Source organism: Lynx canadensis, chromosome E3, assembly GCF_007474595.2.
Source record: "Lynx canadensis isolate LIC74 chromosome E3, mLynCan4.pri.v2, whole genome shotgun sequence".
In the NCBI taxonomy this organism is placed as follows: Eukaryota; Metazoa; Chordata; class Mammalia; order Carnivora; family Felidae; genus Lynx; species Lynx canadensis.
Genome location: NC_044318.1, coordinates 9,352,987 through 9,373,051, shown reverse-complemented (window position 1 = coordinate 9,373,051; position 20,065 = coordinate 9,352,987). Strand labels below are relative to the sequence as shown.

General features: G+C 52.2%; 1 protein-coding gene across 12 annotated transcripts in view; it reads right to left on the bottom strand.

Moving 5' to 3' along the window:
- The window catches only part of CLEC16A (C-type lectin domain containing 16A), a 203,511-nt gene that overhangs the window by 134,987 nt on the left and 48,459 nt on the right, over positions 1-20,065 (bottom strand). For 11 of the 12 annotated variants that reach the window (XR_003965687.2, XR_003965689.2, XR_003965688.2 and 8 more), the window contains 2 exons: positions 16,559-16,790; positions 3,402-3,531 (listed from right to left, as the gene is read on the bottom strand). Coding sequence is in view for 9 of the 12 variants with exons in the window: in XM_030301390.2 (XP_030157250.1) it covers positions 3,402-3,531; positions 16,559-16,790 (362 nt within the window). In the remaining 3 variants the exon portion in view is untranslated. The remainder of the gene's footprint in view (positions 1-3,401; positions 3,532-16,558; positions 16,791-20,065) is intronic. The other variant, XM_030301384.2, reaches the window with a different exon arrangement.

The following is a 20,065-nucleotide window of genomic DNA, read 5'->3' as shown; positions in this document are numbered from 1 at the left end:
ACCCTTGGGTCAGCTACCTAAAACCTGTCCGTTTGCCCATCGGGAAAGTAGGGATTAAACCCTCACAGGGTTCCGGTGAGGGTTCAAGTGAAACCACGAAGGGCCGTGAACACAGGCCCGGGTGCTCCAGTGCCAAGCGTCCTCGCGTGGTGCAGCTGACAGAGGATCCCTGTTTTGTGTTTTCCAAGGGCACTTTCTCCACGAGCTCGCTTTGGCAGGTGCTGGCCCAGCAATTTCTTGGGACGGACTTTCTCTGACGGGCAAGAAGCGATGTGAGGTCTCAACTCTGATGCTTAGTGGAAATACCACGAACCTCACACCCCAAATGCTGCCCTTCCAGGGGAAGGGCCTGGTCTGGAGAGATAGAACAAGGATGTTCATCACAAGGATGACAGAACATGCACAGATATGGCCGCACAGGCAGGGGGCTCTGAGCCTGTGACCAACGGTGGCCGCCTCTCTGGATGCCAGGCCGAAGCCAAGAAAACAGAGCACCTTGGTGAATGACGGAGCACACGTAGCTCCTAGAAGGTCACGCAGCCACCGTCAACGCCACTGTGTAGGGGGCAGTGAAGAGGTGTGGCAGACACACAGGGAGACGCTTCACTGCCTAACCTTTTAGACTTAACAAAAAAAAAAAAAAATCTGAATCCCATAAACATACCGGTGATTCAAAATATTTAACTGGAAAAGGCCAAAGAGAAAGGAGTGAAAATGTTCTTGTGGCACCATTTCAAATGAACACCGGACACTCGGAAATTGAAGGAAGAACCCTTTTTAGAAGGGGACAATTAGGTCCAGGCTGCTTTTCCAGGGCCCCAGACCTTCCCCGGCCCAGATCCGGCACCTTTCAGATGCCTGAATAGTTTTGCCATGTGCGGATTTGGGTTTCTGTAAGTTCCTGGCAATAACACTTCCAAACTTAAGAGCAGGATAAAACGTTTTCTTGTAAACCAGCCGCTTGGAATGTGGATTATATTTTCGTTTGGGAGCAATACACATAACCAAATGCCCAGGAACAGAGGGAGGGCCGGGGGGACATAACATCTTCTAGGAGATGAAGTGTCGTGTGGCCATTAGCATTGTGTTTGCTGAGAGTGCAGCACAGTGAAAAAGATGCCTGGTGTTAGGTACTGGATGGAAAGAAAGAAGACAAAATGATAAATGGCAAAGTGTAAGTACTGGGGGCACGGAGGGCACAGTTCCCACTAAATGGGCAATGAAAAATGACTGGCAGGAAATAACCAGGACGTTAGTAACAGCTGCCTTCGAGACTGGCATCACGGAGACCTCTTCCCCTTCTTCATACGTTTTTTGAAAATGTTTTCACATTTTCTGAATGTGTATTACTTTTGTAATTTTTTTAACTTTTTTTTTTTTAAGAAAAGAAAAAAAAAAACTTTTTTGAAACATTTTTCAGTTTCTCAGGCCTGTATTTAACCCCAAATGCAGACACAGGCCCACGATATATGAGGAGTAGGAGAACAGTTGTGCTTTGTACTCCGCTGTTTCTTCAGACAAGTGGGCCAATGTCAAGATGCGATTCATGTCAAGGAGAACAGTCCGCTCCCTCCCTCCCCCGGAGCGCCCTCCTCCCTGCTCACTGCCTGGAACCGGGAGGGGAGAAGTCTGTGGCAGTGTTTCTGACAAGCAACAACTCGATACCTTTGCAAAGGAGAAGGCAACTATCGACCTGCTCCAGTCTCTCCTTGGATTGGGTCTCAGAGCAAAGCACAGCCCTGACCCAAGGGTTCCCGCGGCCGCAAGCCTGCACGTGGGCCCACTCGAGGCACCAGGCTCAGCTTCCGTTACAAGCCACGTGGTAAAAGATGTCAGTTAAAGTCACGGAAAGTTACGAAACAATCTCAATCGACTCTAAGAAAACCCCTCTCTTCACTAAAAATCAGGAAAAACAAAAAAAGAAAGAAATCTCAACCGAACATTCAAAACATAACAATGTGGTCTGTTGCCTTTTTTTTTTTTTAAAGAATACATGCTTATTTTCTTTCGCTTAGTGAAGCTATACTATTACCATACTATGTCAAATATGTGCTCTGTTTCCATTTATTAGATCCTAAGGAACCCAACACATCCTGACAGTATTCACTTAAAAGCAGCAGCTGATATTCTATCAAGCCGACGCTCCCCCGTTTGCTTATGCGCACCCCCCCCAACTAGTCATTTGTGGTTTTTCCAATCATTCCTATCCTAACTAATGCTGTGCCAAGCAACTGAAGGTTGTTTTCCCGTCCCTTTCTGTGTTGAGAATGATTCCCTTCATTTTCAGAGCTCCAGGAGTTATGTTTTTTTGCTGCCAAGCAAAATCAAAAAGGTCTCTGTGAGTTCCAACAACTGATAGCCTGCACCACACTCCAGGGTTTTTTGTTGAAACCAAAGTAAAAATGGCCCCCTTGTGCATCTGATAGAAATTAATCCTGTCTGTTAGATAACTGAAACATTTGCCAAGCCAAGGGATGTGGAGGAAAAAATTAGTGTGCTTCAACTCTCCGCTTCAAGCTGGACGAATAAAGAGGATGGTGTGTGTGTTTCAGCTGCTCCGGCCCGAGAGGCCAGGAAGGGAGTGCTCTGTAGGCTGACGTGCCGTGCGTTTATGAACCCTGAAGGAGGATCAGGTCAGTGCGGGGGGTCAGCCCGGGGGGCCACCTGTTAAGGAAGTAACTGTGAAACGAAGAAGCCCTCGCAACAGTTCGCCGCACACTTTGAGAGCAAGCTTACACCCTGTCTCATTCTGGAAGGGGCGGTGCTGCAGCAAGTTTCCGGGAAATGTGGCATCTCCATGGTTTAAGAGGATTTCGCTGCCGCGGGCCATCAGTGAAATGAAAAATCAGGGGAAAAGTCGAAGGTGGACAGCAGCATTAAATCACGCTGGCTGAGCCACGAGGGCACGCCCCACAGGCGGCGGGGTAGCACGGCAGTGAACGAGTGAGCCAGGGAGATCCAAACGCGGCTCCCAAGGGGCTCCCTCCTGGGAGCGGCAGGGCACGGCCACGGGTGGTCCACACCCTTTAGGACAGGGCACAGCCCCAAAGCCCTTTGGGGGGAGGGGGGGGTGCCATGTCTCAGTCTTCCCCTTTCCAAGGGGTGAGCGCTACAGGGTTGAGTGGCAGCTTCGTTCCTGTGGCCTCTCGAGAGGGGCTGTGCCTGTGGTGGCCGGGGGGCTGGAGGAGCAGGAAGGAAGCAGGATGACTTTGCGGAGGACAAGGCGCCACGCGGGTGGCAGGAAGAGGCCCCCGGTTACCTCTGGGGGGCACCCCGGCCGAGGCAGCCCCCCTCATCGCTCAGCCTACGTCCTCGCCCCAGCGACGGAGCAGCACCCCCCACCCCGACTGGCAGGAGCCCCACCCGCAGCACCAGCCCGAGCGGGGGACGACGGGCAGCACCTGCTCCACTGCACGCTCTCCAAGCCCGTGGCGGCGCTCTTCTCCTCGTCCGTGGTGTTCTGTTCCTGCACGGACGTGCTGGCCGCCAGCTCCGGGAGCTTGCTGCGCTCCATGATCACCATCTCTATCTCTAGGAGCAAACACAGAGACCGGGATGAGCCCAGACAGCTTCACGGACCTAGATTTACAGACACAGCCGGGCCACAGACAAAGCCTGAGAGGATGGCTCCTAACACGTCCAGCAAGGGCTCGACGGCAGTGACGGGAACATCGGCAACAGGCCGGGGACAAATAAGACAGAAGCCAGAACCCCTCTCCGGTCTCATCCCGGCAATGCCAAGAAGCGTGACCCTGACTTTGAACCCCCCCCCCAAAAAAAGCACAAATTGCAGTAGCTTATTCAATGTCAAGGTGTTTTTTAAGATACTTATTCTACTCCACTGATACCACACTTCCTTCCCAAAGGAGGGGAGGCAGCACAAGAAAAATGATATGTGGTTAATAAATCATAATCCGATTCACTGAGAATATTCTGAAACCGTTTACACTGTACAAAAGGCTCTGACGCGCCTGAAGCTTTTGTTTTCCTTTTCCCCCCAACAACTTCCAGAAGGCAGGGATAGGTTAGAAACCTCACTGTATTTTTCCCAATTAAATAAGGGCAACTCGAAGCAACCGACTGAAGCACGGCGTCCATTGTTTACTTTCCGAAAGAGATACGAACCAGGAGAGGAAAACATCTTGAATTAGAGATGGTTAGCTGTGGGCTGTAAGGTGTCCGTGTCATGGGGGTCTTTGACATGAGGTGTGGACCTTCAAACAGCTGGTTCTTGGAACCCAGAGTTCAGGTCAACCCCCATCTTCAGGAGACGGAGGAGGGAAAGGACGCTGACGTGTGAACCTGCACTTGTTTCTTGAGGGGCGGGAGCGCGCCCAGGACTCTGGCAGCCCTTGCCAGCCGTGGTCTTTCCCTGGACCGGCACAAGGGCCTCCCACCTGGCCGCCGCCTCCCTTCACCCCCAGTTTGTTCTCCACACAGACTCAAGTTATTTCAAGTGGAAATTAGCTCATGTCGCCCTTCTGTTCAGAACTCTCCACCGCCTTCCCATCACACTCGGGATGAAATCCAAACGCCTTCCACGGCGTCGAGGCCTCGCACGGCCTGGCCCCTGTCCACCTCTGACCTCACTGCCTGGCCTCCTCTGCCTCACGCCTCTCCAGCTGTGCTGACAGCTTCTTCCACGCTCTTGAGGGGCCCAAGCTCGTTTCTGCCCAGGATCGTTACACGGCTGATTCCTCTGCCCGGGACGCTTTCACCCCCGGTCTTCCCTACCCTGGCCTGACCCGATCACATCCTTCGAGGCCCAGCTCCAATGCCACCAACCTCAGAGAGGTCTTCTCCGACACCCTCTACACCTGTTTTTCCTTTACCTCTTTATTATTATCTAAAATCCGTATTTCATTCATACTTCCTTAGTTCTTCCCTCCTGTCCACTTTCTGTTCCAGGATCCCATCTAGGGTACCAGGTTGTATCCAGTCACCACGTCCCCTTGGGCTCCTCCTGGCTGTGACCAAGTGTTTGACTTCCTTGCCTCTGGTGACCTTACAGCTTTGAGGAGACAGAACTGGTCAGGTATTTTGCGGAACGTCCACCAACCTGGGTCTGGTGTTCTCTCATCACTAGACTAGGCTTGCAGGTTCCGGGAGGAAGCCCACGCAGGAGACGTGCCCTTCTCACCCCGCTGCAGCGAGGGTACGGGCTCCCAACACAACACCGTGTCCACCTATGTGACGTCTACACCACCTGACGGAGCTGACGCTGGTCACACTTCCCCACTGGAGAGTTACCTGCCCTCCTCCTTCCACACAACACTCAGTGCGAGTGAGTCATTAAGCGCAGCCCACAGCTGAGGAGGGGGAGTTACCATGTTCCAGCTCCTGGAGCAGGCAGTAGCATCCATCAATTACGTGGAATTCTTCTGCATGAATGTGTCCCCTCTGCCCCGTCTCAATTTTACTTCTTGGCATTTGTAACTGCCGGGATTTTCTATGTTCTGGGTATCCGTTTGCTCGCTTGCCGTCTGCTTTCCCCCACTCGAATGGGGGCTTCGTAAGAACAGCTGCCTTGTCTGTCTTGCTCTCCACTGGGCCTCTGGGGTCGGGCCCAGGGCCTGCGACCACAGGGCAAGCGCTCAGTGATGGGACGGACAGGGGGACGAGGCTCTGGCTGCACACAGGGCCGGCAGCGATGCACGCACGGCCGCCACAACGTGGAGCGGGTGACCCAGAGCCGCACCCAGTCTGCCCTGAGCCTGCACCGTGTTCTCATGGGAGACATCCCGTGCCCACCACCCTCTGGGACCCCCTCTGGCACGGCTGCACCTGCCATGGTCCTCGGGCGTGGACGAGGGCATCCCCCACCGGTCCACATGGGCCCTGACCGCTAGCCCCTCCTTCTCAGTGTGGCCCGGAGTCAGACACTGCAGACCGGAGCCTCCCACGGGGCCACCCCACCACAGACGTGGGGGCCGACCCACGATTTTCAAGTGGTGTCCGGACAGTTTGTTTGCGTAGTTCTGTGTTTATTTTCACGTGCACGGGAAGAAAATTCTAACCACACAGAGAACCTGTTCTTTCACCGCGGCTATCACCACTTAAGAGGGGGCGAAATGTAAGGGGAAGAAAGGGAGTCGATTCACAGGGAGCTATCGAGTCAGCAGGAGTCCGAGCAGCCAGGGCCGCCGCCAAGAGCAGGCGGCGGCACAGACTGGGGGCTGAGAACCACCGCGCCCTCCTGCGCCTGCGCCTTCCCCCCCCCCCACCAGCCTCCTTCAGTGGCCTCCCAATGAGCCCCACCTCCCTGCTGTGGGGCAGACACCTTATATTTTTAATTATTCTCACCTTTAAAAAACCTGTCCCGTTTATGTTGTTTATAACGTTAACACGGCAATACAAATACGTGCAACTTACAACAAACGGATCTGTGTTTGAAAGACACGTGCTGAAATCGCAGATCTACTTGACTGTTCTGTGTTCCTGATAGAGCATGCCAGCGAAAACATCTGAATACTAGCAGGCTGGCTGTGGTGCCAGCCTATGGCTTCGACCCTGGGACCCGTGACACGCCTCCTGTACCGCTGCAAGCTCCTGGCGCCTCCCAGCCTGGCTGACGAGGCGGAACTCAGCTCCGAGGACTCCCCGAGGTTACGGGGCCGAGCCCTAGCCCCTCACTCTAGAGAATACGCTGCTCTGACGTGGTAATTCCTTCTGGGTTGTTTCATCTCCCTGGACGCTGGGAACTCTGGAGCAGAGGAGCAGCGAAAGATAAGCCTGTCTCGCGCTCACCAAATTTAGTTAAGGAGTTGCACAATAATTTTGAATGACAATTCCCCATGGCACAGCACCACGATGAGCAGATGGGACCAGAGCCGCTCCAGGTAAAGGGTGGGTGGGCTCCCAGACGTCTCTGACTATGGGTTCCCTCCTGCCCCTGAAGCTCCCTTCTGGAACTCTGTGGAGCTTCACACAGAACTGCTGAAAACCACTGGTTTGGTCCCGGGTACTGAACATGAGGAAACGGAACCCAGAAGCACAGTGACAATTAACACAGCTAGAAAGGCAGCGGCAGAAGCCAGGACTGCTGCCCTCTCGGCTCCCAGGTCGCGTCCTCGAACGGGACCGGCCCACGAGGGCCTCTCCGCTCCACGCGCAACGATGGTTCCGAACTCTGGTTCTGTCACCCTGGCTCCCACAGCTGTCCCCAGCCTCCTGACCCTCCTGCAGCCAGCACAGCTGTGGAGCGAGCCGCTGGGCTGAGGTTAACTCTCTTGACAAATGTACCACAGTCCTTCCAACGCCAACACGGGTCCCCGCTCCTCCACTGCTGCTTTTTAACCATCTTATCCAGACAACCCCCAAAAGCTGTGATTCTTACCCAGGGTCTGTCAACTCGCTGCAACTGCATGCAAAATGCCAAGTGGGCGAAAGAGGGGTGGGTAATAGGTTTTTGGGGAGACGGTCTCTCCACATTCTCACCATTCTAAAATGGAATCTACGTGGGGCGCCTGGGTGGCTCAGTCAGTTAAGCGTCTGACTTCGGCTCAGGTCACGATCTCTTGGTTCACGGGTTCGAGCCCCATGCTGACAGCTCAGAGCCTGGAGCCTGCTTCAGATTCTTTGTCTCCCCCTCGCTGCCCCTCCCCCACTCATGCTCTGTAGCTCTCTCTCTCTCTCTCAAGAGGAAATAAACATTAAAAAAAAATTTTTTTAATGGATTCTACAGCCATCTTTAAAAGAGGATGAGAAAGAAGGTTTGACCTTTCCTTTCCTGGTGATTCAGTGTCAAAGTGAGCCTCTCTTTTATGCCAGAACAGATCATCGGGCATAGTTCTATCAACCCTCCGGGGCCCACGTCTCTCTGCAGACACAGGCCTGCCTGGGCACAGCCTCGCTCCCCTCCCAGGGCACACGCACCATGCTGTTGCCACCAAGGAGAGCGGATCAGGGGGCATGCATGCACGGATTTCCACTGACGCTCACTGAGGCCAGGACTCAGGCTCTGATGACGCGTTCTCGGGGAGCTCCACCTGACCCTTCTATAATATAGCAGGAGCCCCCATCCCATCCAGGTTTCTGTTCCGGAATGTAAAGGGACCGTGACAATAACCCAGCTCAGCTCTGCTCCAACTTTGGTCATTTGCCTGCCTCTACGATGTGTGCCACATGTATGCGTTGCCCGTCCCATTTGTCACCTACCTAATCATTGTATTTGACCTCATTTTTCTTCTTTTGACTTCAATGCATTTTTAAAGGAAACTTTCAGTCACTATCAATACTCTTCGATTGAGCAACCCCACTTGCAGGGATTTATCTGGAAGATACACCCCTAACGATATGAAAATGCACACGCACAAGAGGGTTCACTGAAGTATTATCTGTAGTTGCAAAATATTGGAAACTACCTAAATGTCCAAGCATAAAGATCGGTTGAATAAACTTGTCCACACACACACACACACACACACACACACAGGCCAGCTGCAAACCGGAATGAGGAAAACTGCTGTACTGATACAGGAGAGAAGAGAAAGCATATACAGCACCCTACCCTGCGTGTAAGAGAGAAGGGAGAGCAAGAAAACATACATAAATCGGCTTCTTCTTACAAAAGGAAATACGGGAAGGATATCCCAGAAAATAATCCAAGGTGGTTATCTACCAGAGGTAGGGGAATGGGTGGAAAGAATATGGAAGGCACCCTTCCTGAACAAACCTTTTTGCACACTTTTGTTCACAGTCCATATATTTTTTCAATAGAAATTAAATCAGTAAAAAATGGGAAGGAAGAACCCTAAACTGAGAAGATTAAAAATAAAATAGGACCCCAAATTTTTTTCAAAGACATACCATATCTACCCTGACAGAGGGGAAAGAAAAAAGGAGAGGCAGATTAATGTGAATAGCTATCAACAGGATACATGACTCTATGCCCTCAGTTGGGAGATGGGTGAAGCATTTGAGGAGGGAGGGGGAGTTGCAAACCATCCTGAACTCTTGTTTATTACACAATAAACAAACTGAAACTTTTTTAGATGTATTCAAGGACTGAGCAAACAAACGTGTTGATGCTGTTGGGACGCAAGGCTCCAGCTGAAGAAGTGACACACAGATCTGGAACGGGAGAAGGCAAGAAAGAGCCTTCTGGGTACTGATCTGCATCAGTATGAATATTAGAGGTGTTGGTATGAATCCACGATTTCTAAAATACACACATGCATACGCGTTTGTACATATGCATATGCATGCGTGAGGAAATGTGTATTTTGTGTTTATACACGCGTCTATTTTCTAGCTCTGTCCACTGAAAGAGCCAAAAAGCAAAGCACCATGGGAGCCATCAGCACATCTGGGACCCAGATTTTGGTCTCTAACACCACTGCCCATGGAGAGGAACCAGGGCTTTGCAGAGAATGGGTTCATCCTGGGGATGGGCAGCATAGGTACAAGATGAACCTGGTTAAACTGTCACGCCAGAAGGCATAAAGGCTGCTCAAAAGAAACGAGGGGACTGTATCACAAGGACACAGCAGCCAGGTCAGAAGGGTTCCCAACGGCCAAATCTGGGACAATTTGAGCATCAAATTAATTAAATCAGTAACGAAACACAAACCACTAAAAACTGGAATCCGTGGCCTGTGCCAAGAAGAGATAAATAAAGAAACGGGGAGAAGGGAGGGCTCTCCCTTACAGTGGAATGCTGAGGGCTGATCTTTAAACGTGGAGAGAGTGCTGACGTTGGAAAATCAACATTTTGTCACCATGCGGGTAAAGAGTGGCTCAGGCAAGTATCATCAATGAGGAACAAATCCCAGGGGGGCACTTTAATGAGGCACAGGATTAATCTGCATTATCTCTAAGTAGCTCCCCACGGGTTGCTAATTAGTCGTCAAGAAGAGGGAAAGCAATTATAAGGTGGAGAGACCGGGAGATACCTTAGCCAGTTGACCGATATTCACGTCACCTGGGAGGGTCAAAAGGACATCATGTGCCTCAAGATGGGACACACGGGGAAGGACGTGCCACCACCTATGCCCAGAATGCATAACCTTCATCTTATCACAAAGAAAACATTAAAGACAGAATGAGGAACGTTTTAGTAAAGCAAAGGAGGGAGAGGTCCTGCGTTCTTCAGAGAGGTCAATGTCGTAAAAGAGAAGGCTGTGGGAAAGCGCTCCAGCTTGACGAAGGCCAGGGAGGCACGACAATTAAAGGCACTACCTGACCCTAGACTAGATGTTCTACTGTTCCATGCTCTGGAGGATGTTAGCTCAACGGACAAGCTGAACCGCAGACAGCAGAAAACTCCACTGAGGCGGACAGCTGCACGGCGCTCACCAAAGCGAACGCGCTATCCTTGGCAAACGCGTGTTGACGCCGACAGGAGGGAAGGGACGTGATGGGTGCAACTTATCCAGAAAAAAAGTGTGGGGCGGAGGGGCAGGGAAAGGGAAAACCAATAGGAAAGCAAATGGGCCAGAATGTGTTAAAAGATGAAACTGGACAAAAGGTAAACAGGTGATCTTTATACTATTTCTTTTTCCAAACTTTTCTAAGTTTGAAAATATTTTCAAACGAAAACACGTTTTCATTACTACTATAAGCATCAAGCCAGTGTCAACAGAAAGCAGGTGTGAAAACACACACACGAAAGGAGCAAGGCCTGCTGTGTGTGCTGGAAAAGGGAGGTGTGAAGGACACTAACGCCAGGCTCCCCTGGAGCTGATCTCAACGAGAATCTTCTCACTGCTCCAACTCACCCAGAACCATCCCCAAACCCCGCAGCTGGGGCAAGGCTGATCTGGCCGATCTCTGCATTTTACAGAAGGGCAAACTGATATACAGAGGGATTGAGGAGGTGGGCCTCTGCCCCCACGGCTGTGAGCTCCTCTCCCCGCACTGCCCACCGGCCACGAGCTGGCAAGGAGCACCTGTGTGGCTACAGTTCCGGCATCGGGCACCGTGGCCCATAATCTAGAAGGCTCCAGCGTCCCAGCCTGGGGGGCGGTGCGACCCCTTTACACAACTGGAGTCTGGAGCCTCTGGGAGTCGAGGAACGTCCCCGTGAGGCTGAGCAGCTGGGCGTGGGAACCCGAATCTCCAGCTCCTTTGCCCCAGCCCTCCTCGGCCTCTGTCACTTCCCCAAAAGCCCCCAAAGCAGAAGAGGATTTGCACACTCGTGGACACTGCACTATTCACGGTGGCCAAAAGTGGGGAAGCAACTGGATAAGCAAAATGCAGTGTGCCCAAAAAAACGGAATATTGCTCGGCCTGAAAAAGGAAATCCCGATACATGTGACAACATGGATGAACCCTGAGGACGTGACGCTAAGTGAAATAAGGCGGTCGCAAAAGGACAAACGCCGTTGTGATCCCACTGACGTGAACTACCCGGAGTAGTCAGATTCACAGAGACAGGAAGAGGAACATGATAGCCGCCGGAGGGAGGGAGGATGTGGAGGTAATGCTTCAAGGGGACAGAGCTTCAGTTCAGGAGGAGGGAAAGAATTCTGGAGGCGGATGGCAGTTTTGGTCGTACGGCAGTGTGCGTGCAGAGGAGAGGCCGGAAGACTCTCCACAACCAAGGACGTCAACCTCTCCCCCTCCAGATGACAACTCTGGCCAGATCCGTGGGCTTCCCCAATGCTCTGACATTCTGATTTTCTTAAATAACAGCAATAATCCATCAACTTGCCCGGGATGATGTACATTCTAATCTGATTAATATTTGGTAAATGAAGTGCTTTTCAGGGAAATGGCAGGCATGACCTCCCCACAGTCTTTGACTTCACAAATTCAAGGATCCTCTGAGTTGCCCTCTGTGTTCTACATTCCAGGAATCAAAACGAGGACAGATCACAGAAAGGGGGAAGGGGAGAAGAAGGCCCTAACAAGACCATTCGGGGAAGGAGGAGGAGGAAGATGCCCTTGCTGGTTACCTAGGAAATAGGGGAAGGACCGCGTGCCATTGGCTGGCCTTGGAGCAGATTTTCGAGAGGCAAACGGCACCTGGCCACAACAACAGGGTGTCCAAGGGCTGAGTATTTGGGGTGCCTCTTCCTTTGTCTCACTGAGCAGCATGAGGGTGAATTCAGAAGGTTTCTCTTCCCCCCTGGGAAGTTCCTTATACTAGTTAGGCCTATCTGGAAACTTGGCACTCCCACACCTCTACAGTCGTGGGGCTGGCCACCTAGTCCTCTCCTCCCTCCCTTCCCACTGCCCCCCCACCACACACACATGCTCACTCACCCCGCTGATTCGTTATACAAATCAACAGAGAACCGGGCTGGCTGCACAGAAACCTGCAGCCGGGGGTGGGGGTACCCAAGCACAAAGTGCCCCCCAGCCCAGCTCCTCGCTCCGCTCTCCACCTTGGCCAGGCTTTCTTTTCAGTGCCCGTGTGACACATGCTGAAGGGCTCAGACACCGATGCTCGTGTTTCTGACAACCCGAGATCCGGGCATCCTGAGGTCCTGCCACTGGTGGAGAAGTGATGATCCGCCCAGGGTCACAGAGCTGCTCAGGAGCAGTCCATCAAGGGTCGGGGGGTTCAGACCGCAACCTCCCAATGGCTAATCCGTGGCTCATGCCAACTCTGCCAGCCCTGGGGTTGGCTCCGGCTTTCCAAGAGGAGCCAGAAATGAGGCCAGGGCTCCATTTCATTTCAACAGAGGCTTCAAAAACAACAAAACAAAACAAAACAAAACACAAAGCTGGGGGGGCACCTGGGTGGCTCAGTCGGTGGAGCATTTTGACTTCAGCTCAGGTCATGATCTCACGGTTCATGGGTTCGAGCCCCGCGTCGGGCTCTGTGCTGTCACTGCAGAGCCTGGATCCTGCTTCAGATTCTCCGTCTCCGTCTCTCTCTGCCCCTCCCCTGCTCTCGTTCTAATTCTCTCCCAAAAATAAATGAACGTTCAAAAAAATTTTTTTAATTAAAAAAAAAAAAGCAAAGCCGGGGTTCCAAACTTCCAGGCACCCCTCAACTCCCAGCTGACCTGGCAAGTTCAAAGTCAGCGTCGTCCCCTTCATTCCAAGCCTTTGCTGCGATTTAAGCAAAGAGTAGGTGCTGAAGGTCAGGCCACGCGGTTGGTGCCTACTTTTTCCATAGGCCAAAAAAAACAAAAGCTAAACCCTATTTTTCAAACGAGAAGTTCAAACAATTCATTTTCGTGCCTGGGGTCTGTTTACTAAGCTACTGTTGCAAGTGATTCCAGAAAGAGAGGACTATCCTTTCAGACTGATGAGACATCTGGGACACAGCGAGCATCGAGTGAACGCTTCTTTGACTACAGGGACTAGGGCACCCGTCTTTTTCCTTTCGGTGTGCAATTGCTGCAGATTGAGGGGCCCTGTGATTTTCTGGTTTCAGAATGAGTCACCCGTCATTTGGGACCTGAGGCTGAGTGGAGGGTCCACATTCATTTCACCCTACTTCCTTGTCTGGGCTTAAATGTGGAGGACGTGTGAATTCTGGTTGCGTTTGTAGAAAAGGAGCACGTTAATGCCACATTTAAATCAGGTCAAGGCAGAACTGCGACCGACTCACGACCATACGCCTTTGTCTGCCTGTGCCTGATGCTGCCTTTTGAAGACCCCCCACTAACGTGGGGGTGGCAGGCTGTGCAGGGGGAACTGGTACCACCATCTCCTTTTTCAAAGTCACCCCTGCCTGCTCGTTACAACCGGGAGGTCCACGAACCCCTAGATCCAGGGGCAAGGCAAGAAGCTTGCTAGAGAAAAAATAATTTGGAGGAGAAACTAGCCACAGATCCACCCCAAACAGTGAGGGAGAAGACAGCCAGGAGGGGGATGAGGGGCACACAGGAGCGCCGTGGCTTTCTAGTGGAGCGTCTGCTGCTTCCACGGGCCCAGCACGCATGACCCCTTCTTCTGACAAACACACCCTATTTCTCACCGAGGGTGTCACTGTGGGGTCAACACATGACCCAAGCCTGGCCAATCGGCACAGACCGCCCCTCTACGGCAGTGGGCCAGCCAGGCCCCTCGGTGTCCCCAAGCATTGGCCCCTAGCCTTCAGCTCCTTCTCTGCTTGGTGGTGAGCTGGCAGGATGCAAGCCTGGCACTGCCCGTGGTCCTCTCTGCACCTGAGGCCAGCCCCGCCCAAGCCTTCCAGTTCTGGGAACAATAATCACCCTTTTGTTGAAGCCAGTTCGAGTTGAATTTCCTCCAACTCTTACAACCACAAGACTCCTAACATATACTCATTTAAAAAAGAAAAAAAAAAGCACCCCACGAATTACATTTTTTATACTCAATTTCCAGATGGGGAAACTGAGGCACGGTTTGAGTTGGGAGACCACTCAAGGCTCCCAGGAAACCGAGACATGACTGCAAGGCCAGTACCCCATCTCCTGGCACCCCCCCGCATCAACACCATGCCTAACACCCTTCCAGGTCACGAATGGTTTCACCCAAACACAGTCTAAGGAGAGAACGCCCCCAGCTGCACCGTAAACCTGAGAATAACTAAGAGATCGGGTACACCATTCACGTGACAGCTGCCGCAGCCCAGTTAGGTGCCTCTGCTGGATGGGCCTGAGAGACTCGTGTTTATTTACGGTGAGCTGTGGGGGAAGATGACAGGTCCGTAATATTTTGGAATGACTAATGTATATCTGGGAAAATAGAGGAGGGCACCAAAATGCCAAGAGGGCTGCTGGGAGCCATGGTCGACCAAACTCTAATTAGTCACCATCAAGTGTCCAAGTAAAGCCTCTGGGAAAATTCCTGGGCCCCGTCTGGTACAACCCCACCAAGTAACCACCCAGAAAACGGGCTTCTGGAGACCTGTGAACATTTCTCCGCTTGCCCCCCACACAGGGCGGGCCGGCTCGGCATCTGGGGAGTCGTGACCCCGATCCCAGCGGTGAGCTGGAACGGTAGCCTCGCCGAGCCGCTGGAGCTCCGCACGCCGGGACCGGGCCGCCCGCTGACTCACTTGACTGTGCTCACCGCCAAGCCTGCCCTGTCCACACCAGGGTTAGTCATGGCCAGGCCTGGTTAGAGAGCAGCCCTTAAAAGGACTGGAATGAAAGAGGTAGCATCCTTCCAAAACAAAATCGACAGGAACACAGAGTGCAAAATGGGAAAATGGGGTGAAATGCTCCTCCTTTTCCCCACTGTGGCCACAGGACAGCTAAACCCCAGCGCTGAAGCAGTTTTCTCCTGAGTTTAAAAAAAAAAAAAAAAAAAAAAAAAAGATCCCAATAAGCAAACTAGGACGGCTTGCTTACCTTGCGTTTGCCCCTCACCTCCCCACCAAAGTGAGCCAAAAGTGAATTCCAACGCCAAAAGGCTTACTGTATACTTTACACGGAAATAAAAGCATGCTGGGATCTCAGCCTTGAAGAGAGAGCAGGGTGGCACTGGAGAGACGCTTTGCTTATACTTATCGGAATGTGATCGTGGCATTCACTGAGAACTGCCAAGAAAATCAGAATGGGTCCCGCAGGGTGGGGACGGGGGCGGGTTTTGGCTCCATAAACGCAGCAAACTCCCCAAAACAAATGAGTTCCCAGTCGGTGATTTACTGAGCTGCTCTGCTCCGTTTTCCAGCTTCAGATGACCTTGACTAGGGAATCACACAGTCCAGGCTGATGGGCCAAGGACAGTTGGCTTGGGAGCAGCCACGACCAGCCCAGGACCCAGGAGGACGGCCCACGGTGGGTGCTGGCGACGGCCCGTGTCTGTCCCAGGAGCGTGGTGGGAGCTCACGTCCAGAGCCGAGCCCCCACCCCACATCTACCCCACCCCCACCCCCACCCTGAGCGCCCAGGGCCGTGGCCAGAGACCCCATCTGCGTGGCTGTGCGCCCGGCCCATGACACAAGAGACTCCACAGCTGAAGCTTGCTCAGTTCCAGAGCAGACGGTGCTCTCCAGACTGAGAAGGTGTTAGCATTCGAACGAGAGGAAGGTGGAAATCAAACCAGAATCATCCCCAGCAGGGGCCAAAAGAGGGAGGAATGATTCTGCTTACTGAACACATGTGCGCCACACACAAGTGTACCTCACCCTACACAGGACTTGGAACAAATCTCAATGTGAGACTCTAGGGGACGATACTGGATTATTCGGTTCCAAAACAACGTGATCTCATCAAATGGATATAATTTCACGAAACGCGGCTTGCTTCCTGTAGTGCGCTGGGAAGAATGACTTGTGTCAAAACTCCTCACTGCGGGTTATGGGGAGCAAGAAGAACCCCAATAAACAGGATGGCACTCGTAGCAGAAATAGCAGCCGCTGCAGCAAACACGTAGGATGCGGGCCGGGCGCCATTCTGGGCGCGGCACACGTGCTCACCATGTCCCCACCGTCAAAGCCAAGTAAATACGGTCTGCTCCCCTGTGTTTACCCACAGGGGAGCGGGCCCGGGTGCGAATAAGACCCTTGCCCCGGGTCCCCCGTCCCATGAGGGCAGGCCTCGCGGCGGACCTGCCCGCAGCTGCCTGCGAATGGCTGGGCCCGTAGAATGAGGTACACCGGCGTGGGGAACAGACACACGACGGGGACCAGACACAGACGGCTGCCTGGCTCGCAGCGCGGGCGCAGGGTGGCGTTCAGGGGGGCACTCACCTTCACTGTCCCCACTCGTCTTGGTGCCTTTTGAACCACCCTCAGTACCTTTAGCCTTCTCAGCGTCTTCCTGGGCGTCCTCGGCGGGCCCCTTCTCCTCATCCTCTTCCTCCCCAACGTTTTTGTAGTTGGGTCTCTTTTGCACCCGCCTCTTGCCCTTGTGCTTATTCATCTCAAGGGACCGCTCTAGCGTCTCGGTGGGTTTAATGAAGCACCGAATGCTGGGCTTGGCCTAGGGAAATCAAGAGACGGATGTGAACCTCGGAATCTCGCCGGATGCTATGGTCCAGCTGCCCGAGAGCTGCTGCCCCAAGAAATGCGGTTCCGAAACAAAAAATGCTGCCTCCTACTTCGTCATTACGACTATTATTAACCCCATCGTTGTTAAATAATCAAAACGATAGCACCAGCTACCATTTACTACCTACTCACCGTCCTAAGTCAGAAACTCTATACATTACCAACACTGGCTCTGTGCTTCTCAAAGGTCACTCATCTGTCTGAGAAACACACATGAGATACAGGGACGCCCCTCCCATTTTACAGGTGAGAAAAATAGAGGCTCTGAAGGGCTAAGTAACTTGCCCACTGTCATTCAGCTCCTGAGCCAAGAGTCAGATTTCAAATCGAAGCTTGCCCAATCCCCACAGCCCAAGCTCCTCCCAAAAGAAGGGTGCCTCGCCAGGAGCTCAAACTCTGTTGCATACTCAGTACCCCTCAGAAAGTAGTTACATGCAAATGGACCACGTCTAGAAAGGAACCAAGACAAAAGAAAACTGATCGGTTTGGGGCAGGATTCTGAATGAAGCGCTTTTCTCTTTTTGGGGTATGCACGACGTCCAGACGTCATTTTGTCTTTAAAAAGGGAAAACGTTTTAAGGAGAACGTTTCCATTATCTTGATGTGGTTTATCCATCTTCTGAATGTACCCCAAACAACCATCAACTGTACTCTGAGGCCCACCGTACCTTGCCAATACTAAGCGGGATGTGCTCAAGGAACACAGATTAATTTCAATAACACTCAAGGCAGAACCTAATAGAAAGCCGAATTAGCATCTAAATCTAAACATTCATTTTTATGTACTCACTTTGGATTATTCATCCACAAAAATGACAGATAAATTGAGACATGATCCTCCTGTCCAGGAAACCCAGAGAGCACGTTATAGATGCCAACGGCAAAGAGCCCAGAGGTGGCAGCACTCGGAGCATGCGCCCCTTGACAGACGGCATCCATCAGAGCCCACTTACGATGCTGTATGATCGAACGCAGCTCTAGACAACCCCCCCCCCCCATCTCCTGCTGAAGGACTCGAGCCCAGGGAAACAGGGTCCCAAGATAAAATGCCTGCTTCCTCTGATCACCACCTACTCCCACTGAATCTTAGAGCATGCCATACACAATCAAAGCTTTCTGAAACAGAGACCTGAGACTCAATGCAGAGCAAAATACCACCCAGTTAGAAGGTCCAAGCAAAAATTCGCATGGATGGGGGCGCCTGGGTGGCTCAGTCGGTTGAGCGTCCGACTTCGGCTCAGATCGTGATCTCGCGGTCTGTGAGTTCGAGCGCCGTGTCGGGCTCTGTGCCGACGGCTTGGAGCCTGGAGCCTGCCTCGGATTCGGTGTCTCCCTCTCCCTCTGACCTCCCCTGCTCACGCTCTGACTCTCTCTTTCAATAATAAACAAACGTTAAAAAAAAAATGTAAAAAAAAATTCACATGGGTGGATAGAGAAACTTCCCCTTGAGCTGTGTATGAACTTGGATGCACAGAAATGGCAGAACGAGGTGAGTGAAACGGTGTGCAAGGCCCAGGGCCAGTCAGAGCCGTGCAACCCCGGCTGAAGGCTATCATGAGCTATGGGTCGACTCTGAACATCAGAGTCCTTGTCTAAATCACAGGGCAAGTAATCGTGGCCTTCTAGAACTAAACATAGTCACAGACATAAAGTTCCTGTAGTATGCATCCAACGTATGAGAGTCACCTTCCCTTCCCTGCCTCCTTAAAAAGCAAAGCAAAGCAAAGCAAGGAAAAGAAAAGAGTCAACTGTGAAAATAAAGTTTAAAACTTTCCAAAGGGATCTGCTTTTCTCAATGATCAGGTGTTGGGAAGACATGCTTACTGGGGAAATTTCAAACTTTTAAAATGCAACCTACCCAGTAAACAGCTGGAAATAACCTAAATGTCCATCAAGAGGGGAGTGGTTAGGTAATTATGGCCTGTCCATAGAATGGGAATCCACGTAAATGATAGAGAGACTGAGGCCTTTTGTACCTACGGACACCAACACAGGACCGGCATCGGGATGAGAAAACAAGAGCAGGGAACACAGTGGGGTCCCCTTCAGGCAAAGGTTTTCAAAAGCTACGCGTGATGCTGTGAACAGCTCTCCCTAGAAAGCTGCCTAAGAGTATCTTGGGGTTTCATCTTTGGGGGAAAAAGAAGCCAGGTGGTCCACGTACAATTTTTTCATTTCTTTACCTTTCTGTTTTGGTTTCAAATTTCTAATCCTGCACTCACGCTAGCTTTTTACAAAAACACATCGAGGATCATTTAGACATTAGAATTATGGACTTTATGTTCCTTTTTTAATTTTCCTTTGTGTTTAAAAGCCTGTTTCTCTTAATCCTGACAGCACCGAAACCCCCACAGTTAACATGGAGGAGATGATCAGGCTTGGCTGGGAAATGTGGACAGAGACTCAAGATCATTCCTGCTGCCCCAGTCAAGAGCCTCCTGGCTGCCAGCCTCCCTGGAATCTCCGTGTGACAGCGGACAATCCCAGATGTTCTGGATGGAAAACCCCGGGCGAAGGCGTGCCCACCTCACCCCTCCCTGTTGCGCTCTCAGCACTAAACCAGGTGCCTGCAGCAGGGCAGGGCCTCAGGGGGCTGCCTGTACCAGACTGGACCCAACGTGAGAGGACAACAAAGAAAAGTGAGGGACAGGAGAAAATAGAAGCCTCACAGCCTCAGGAGATTAGCCCAGGGCAAGAGCAAGCACAGTGAAAGGAACCAAGAGAATGGAAAGGCTCACATCAGAGTCACAAATCAGAAGGCCTTGGGGTTCATCCTCTCATAAAGCCAGCACACCACGTGTGCCCCAGAGGAAAGCCTTCTGCACCTCACGCCTGTGTTTCCCAAATGCCGCAAGCTCGGGTGTCACCAAGGGCTCATCTCCCAGGGACCCAGAGCCTGAGCTGCGAGAGGAATGTGGAGATATGGGGCCCTCCCTGCTGACAGCAAAGATTCTGCCACTTACCCAGCCGGGGTATGCAGTGGGAGGGCCCTGGGCCACGCAAGCCGGCTTCCGGGCTCAAGGCCAGCTCAAGGCCAGCAGTGTGATTTCAGGGGTGGCCCGAGGGCCGAACTGCTCCCTACAGCGTCAGCTCCTGCCTGCAGGTCAACACCACCTTCCTCTTGCCTTCACCCCCTCCAACCTCAGGCTGCTATCTTTGTTTGAAAGGTAAATACTGGAGGGGGTGCCTGGGTGGCTCAGTCGGTTG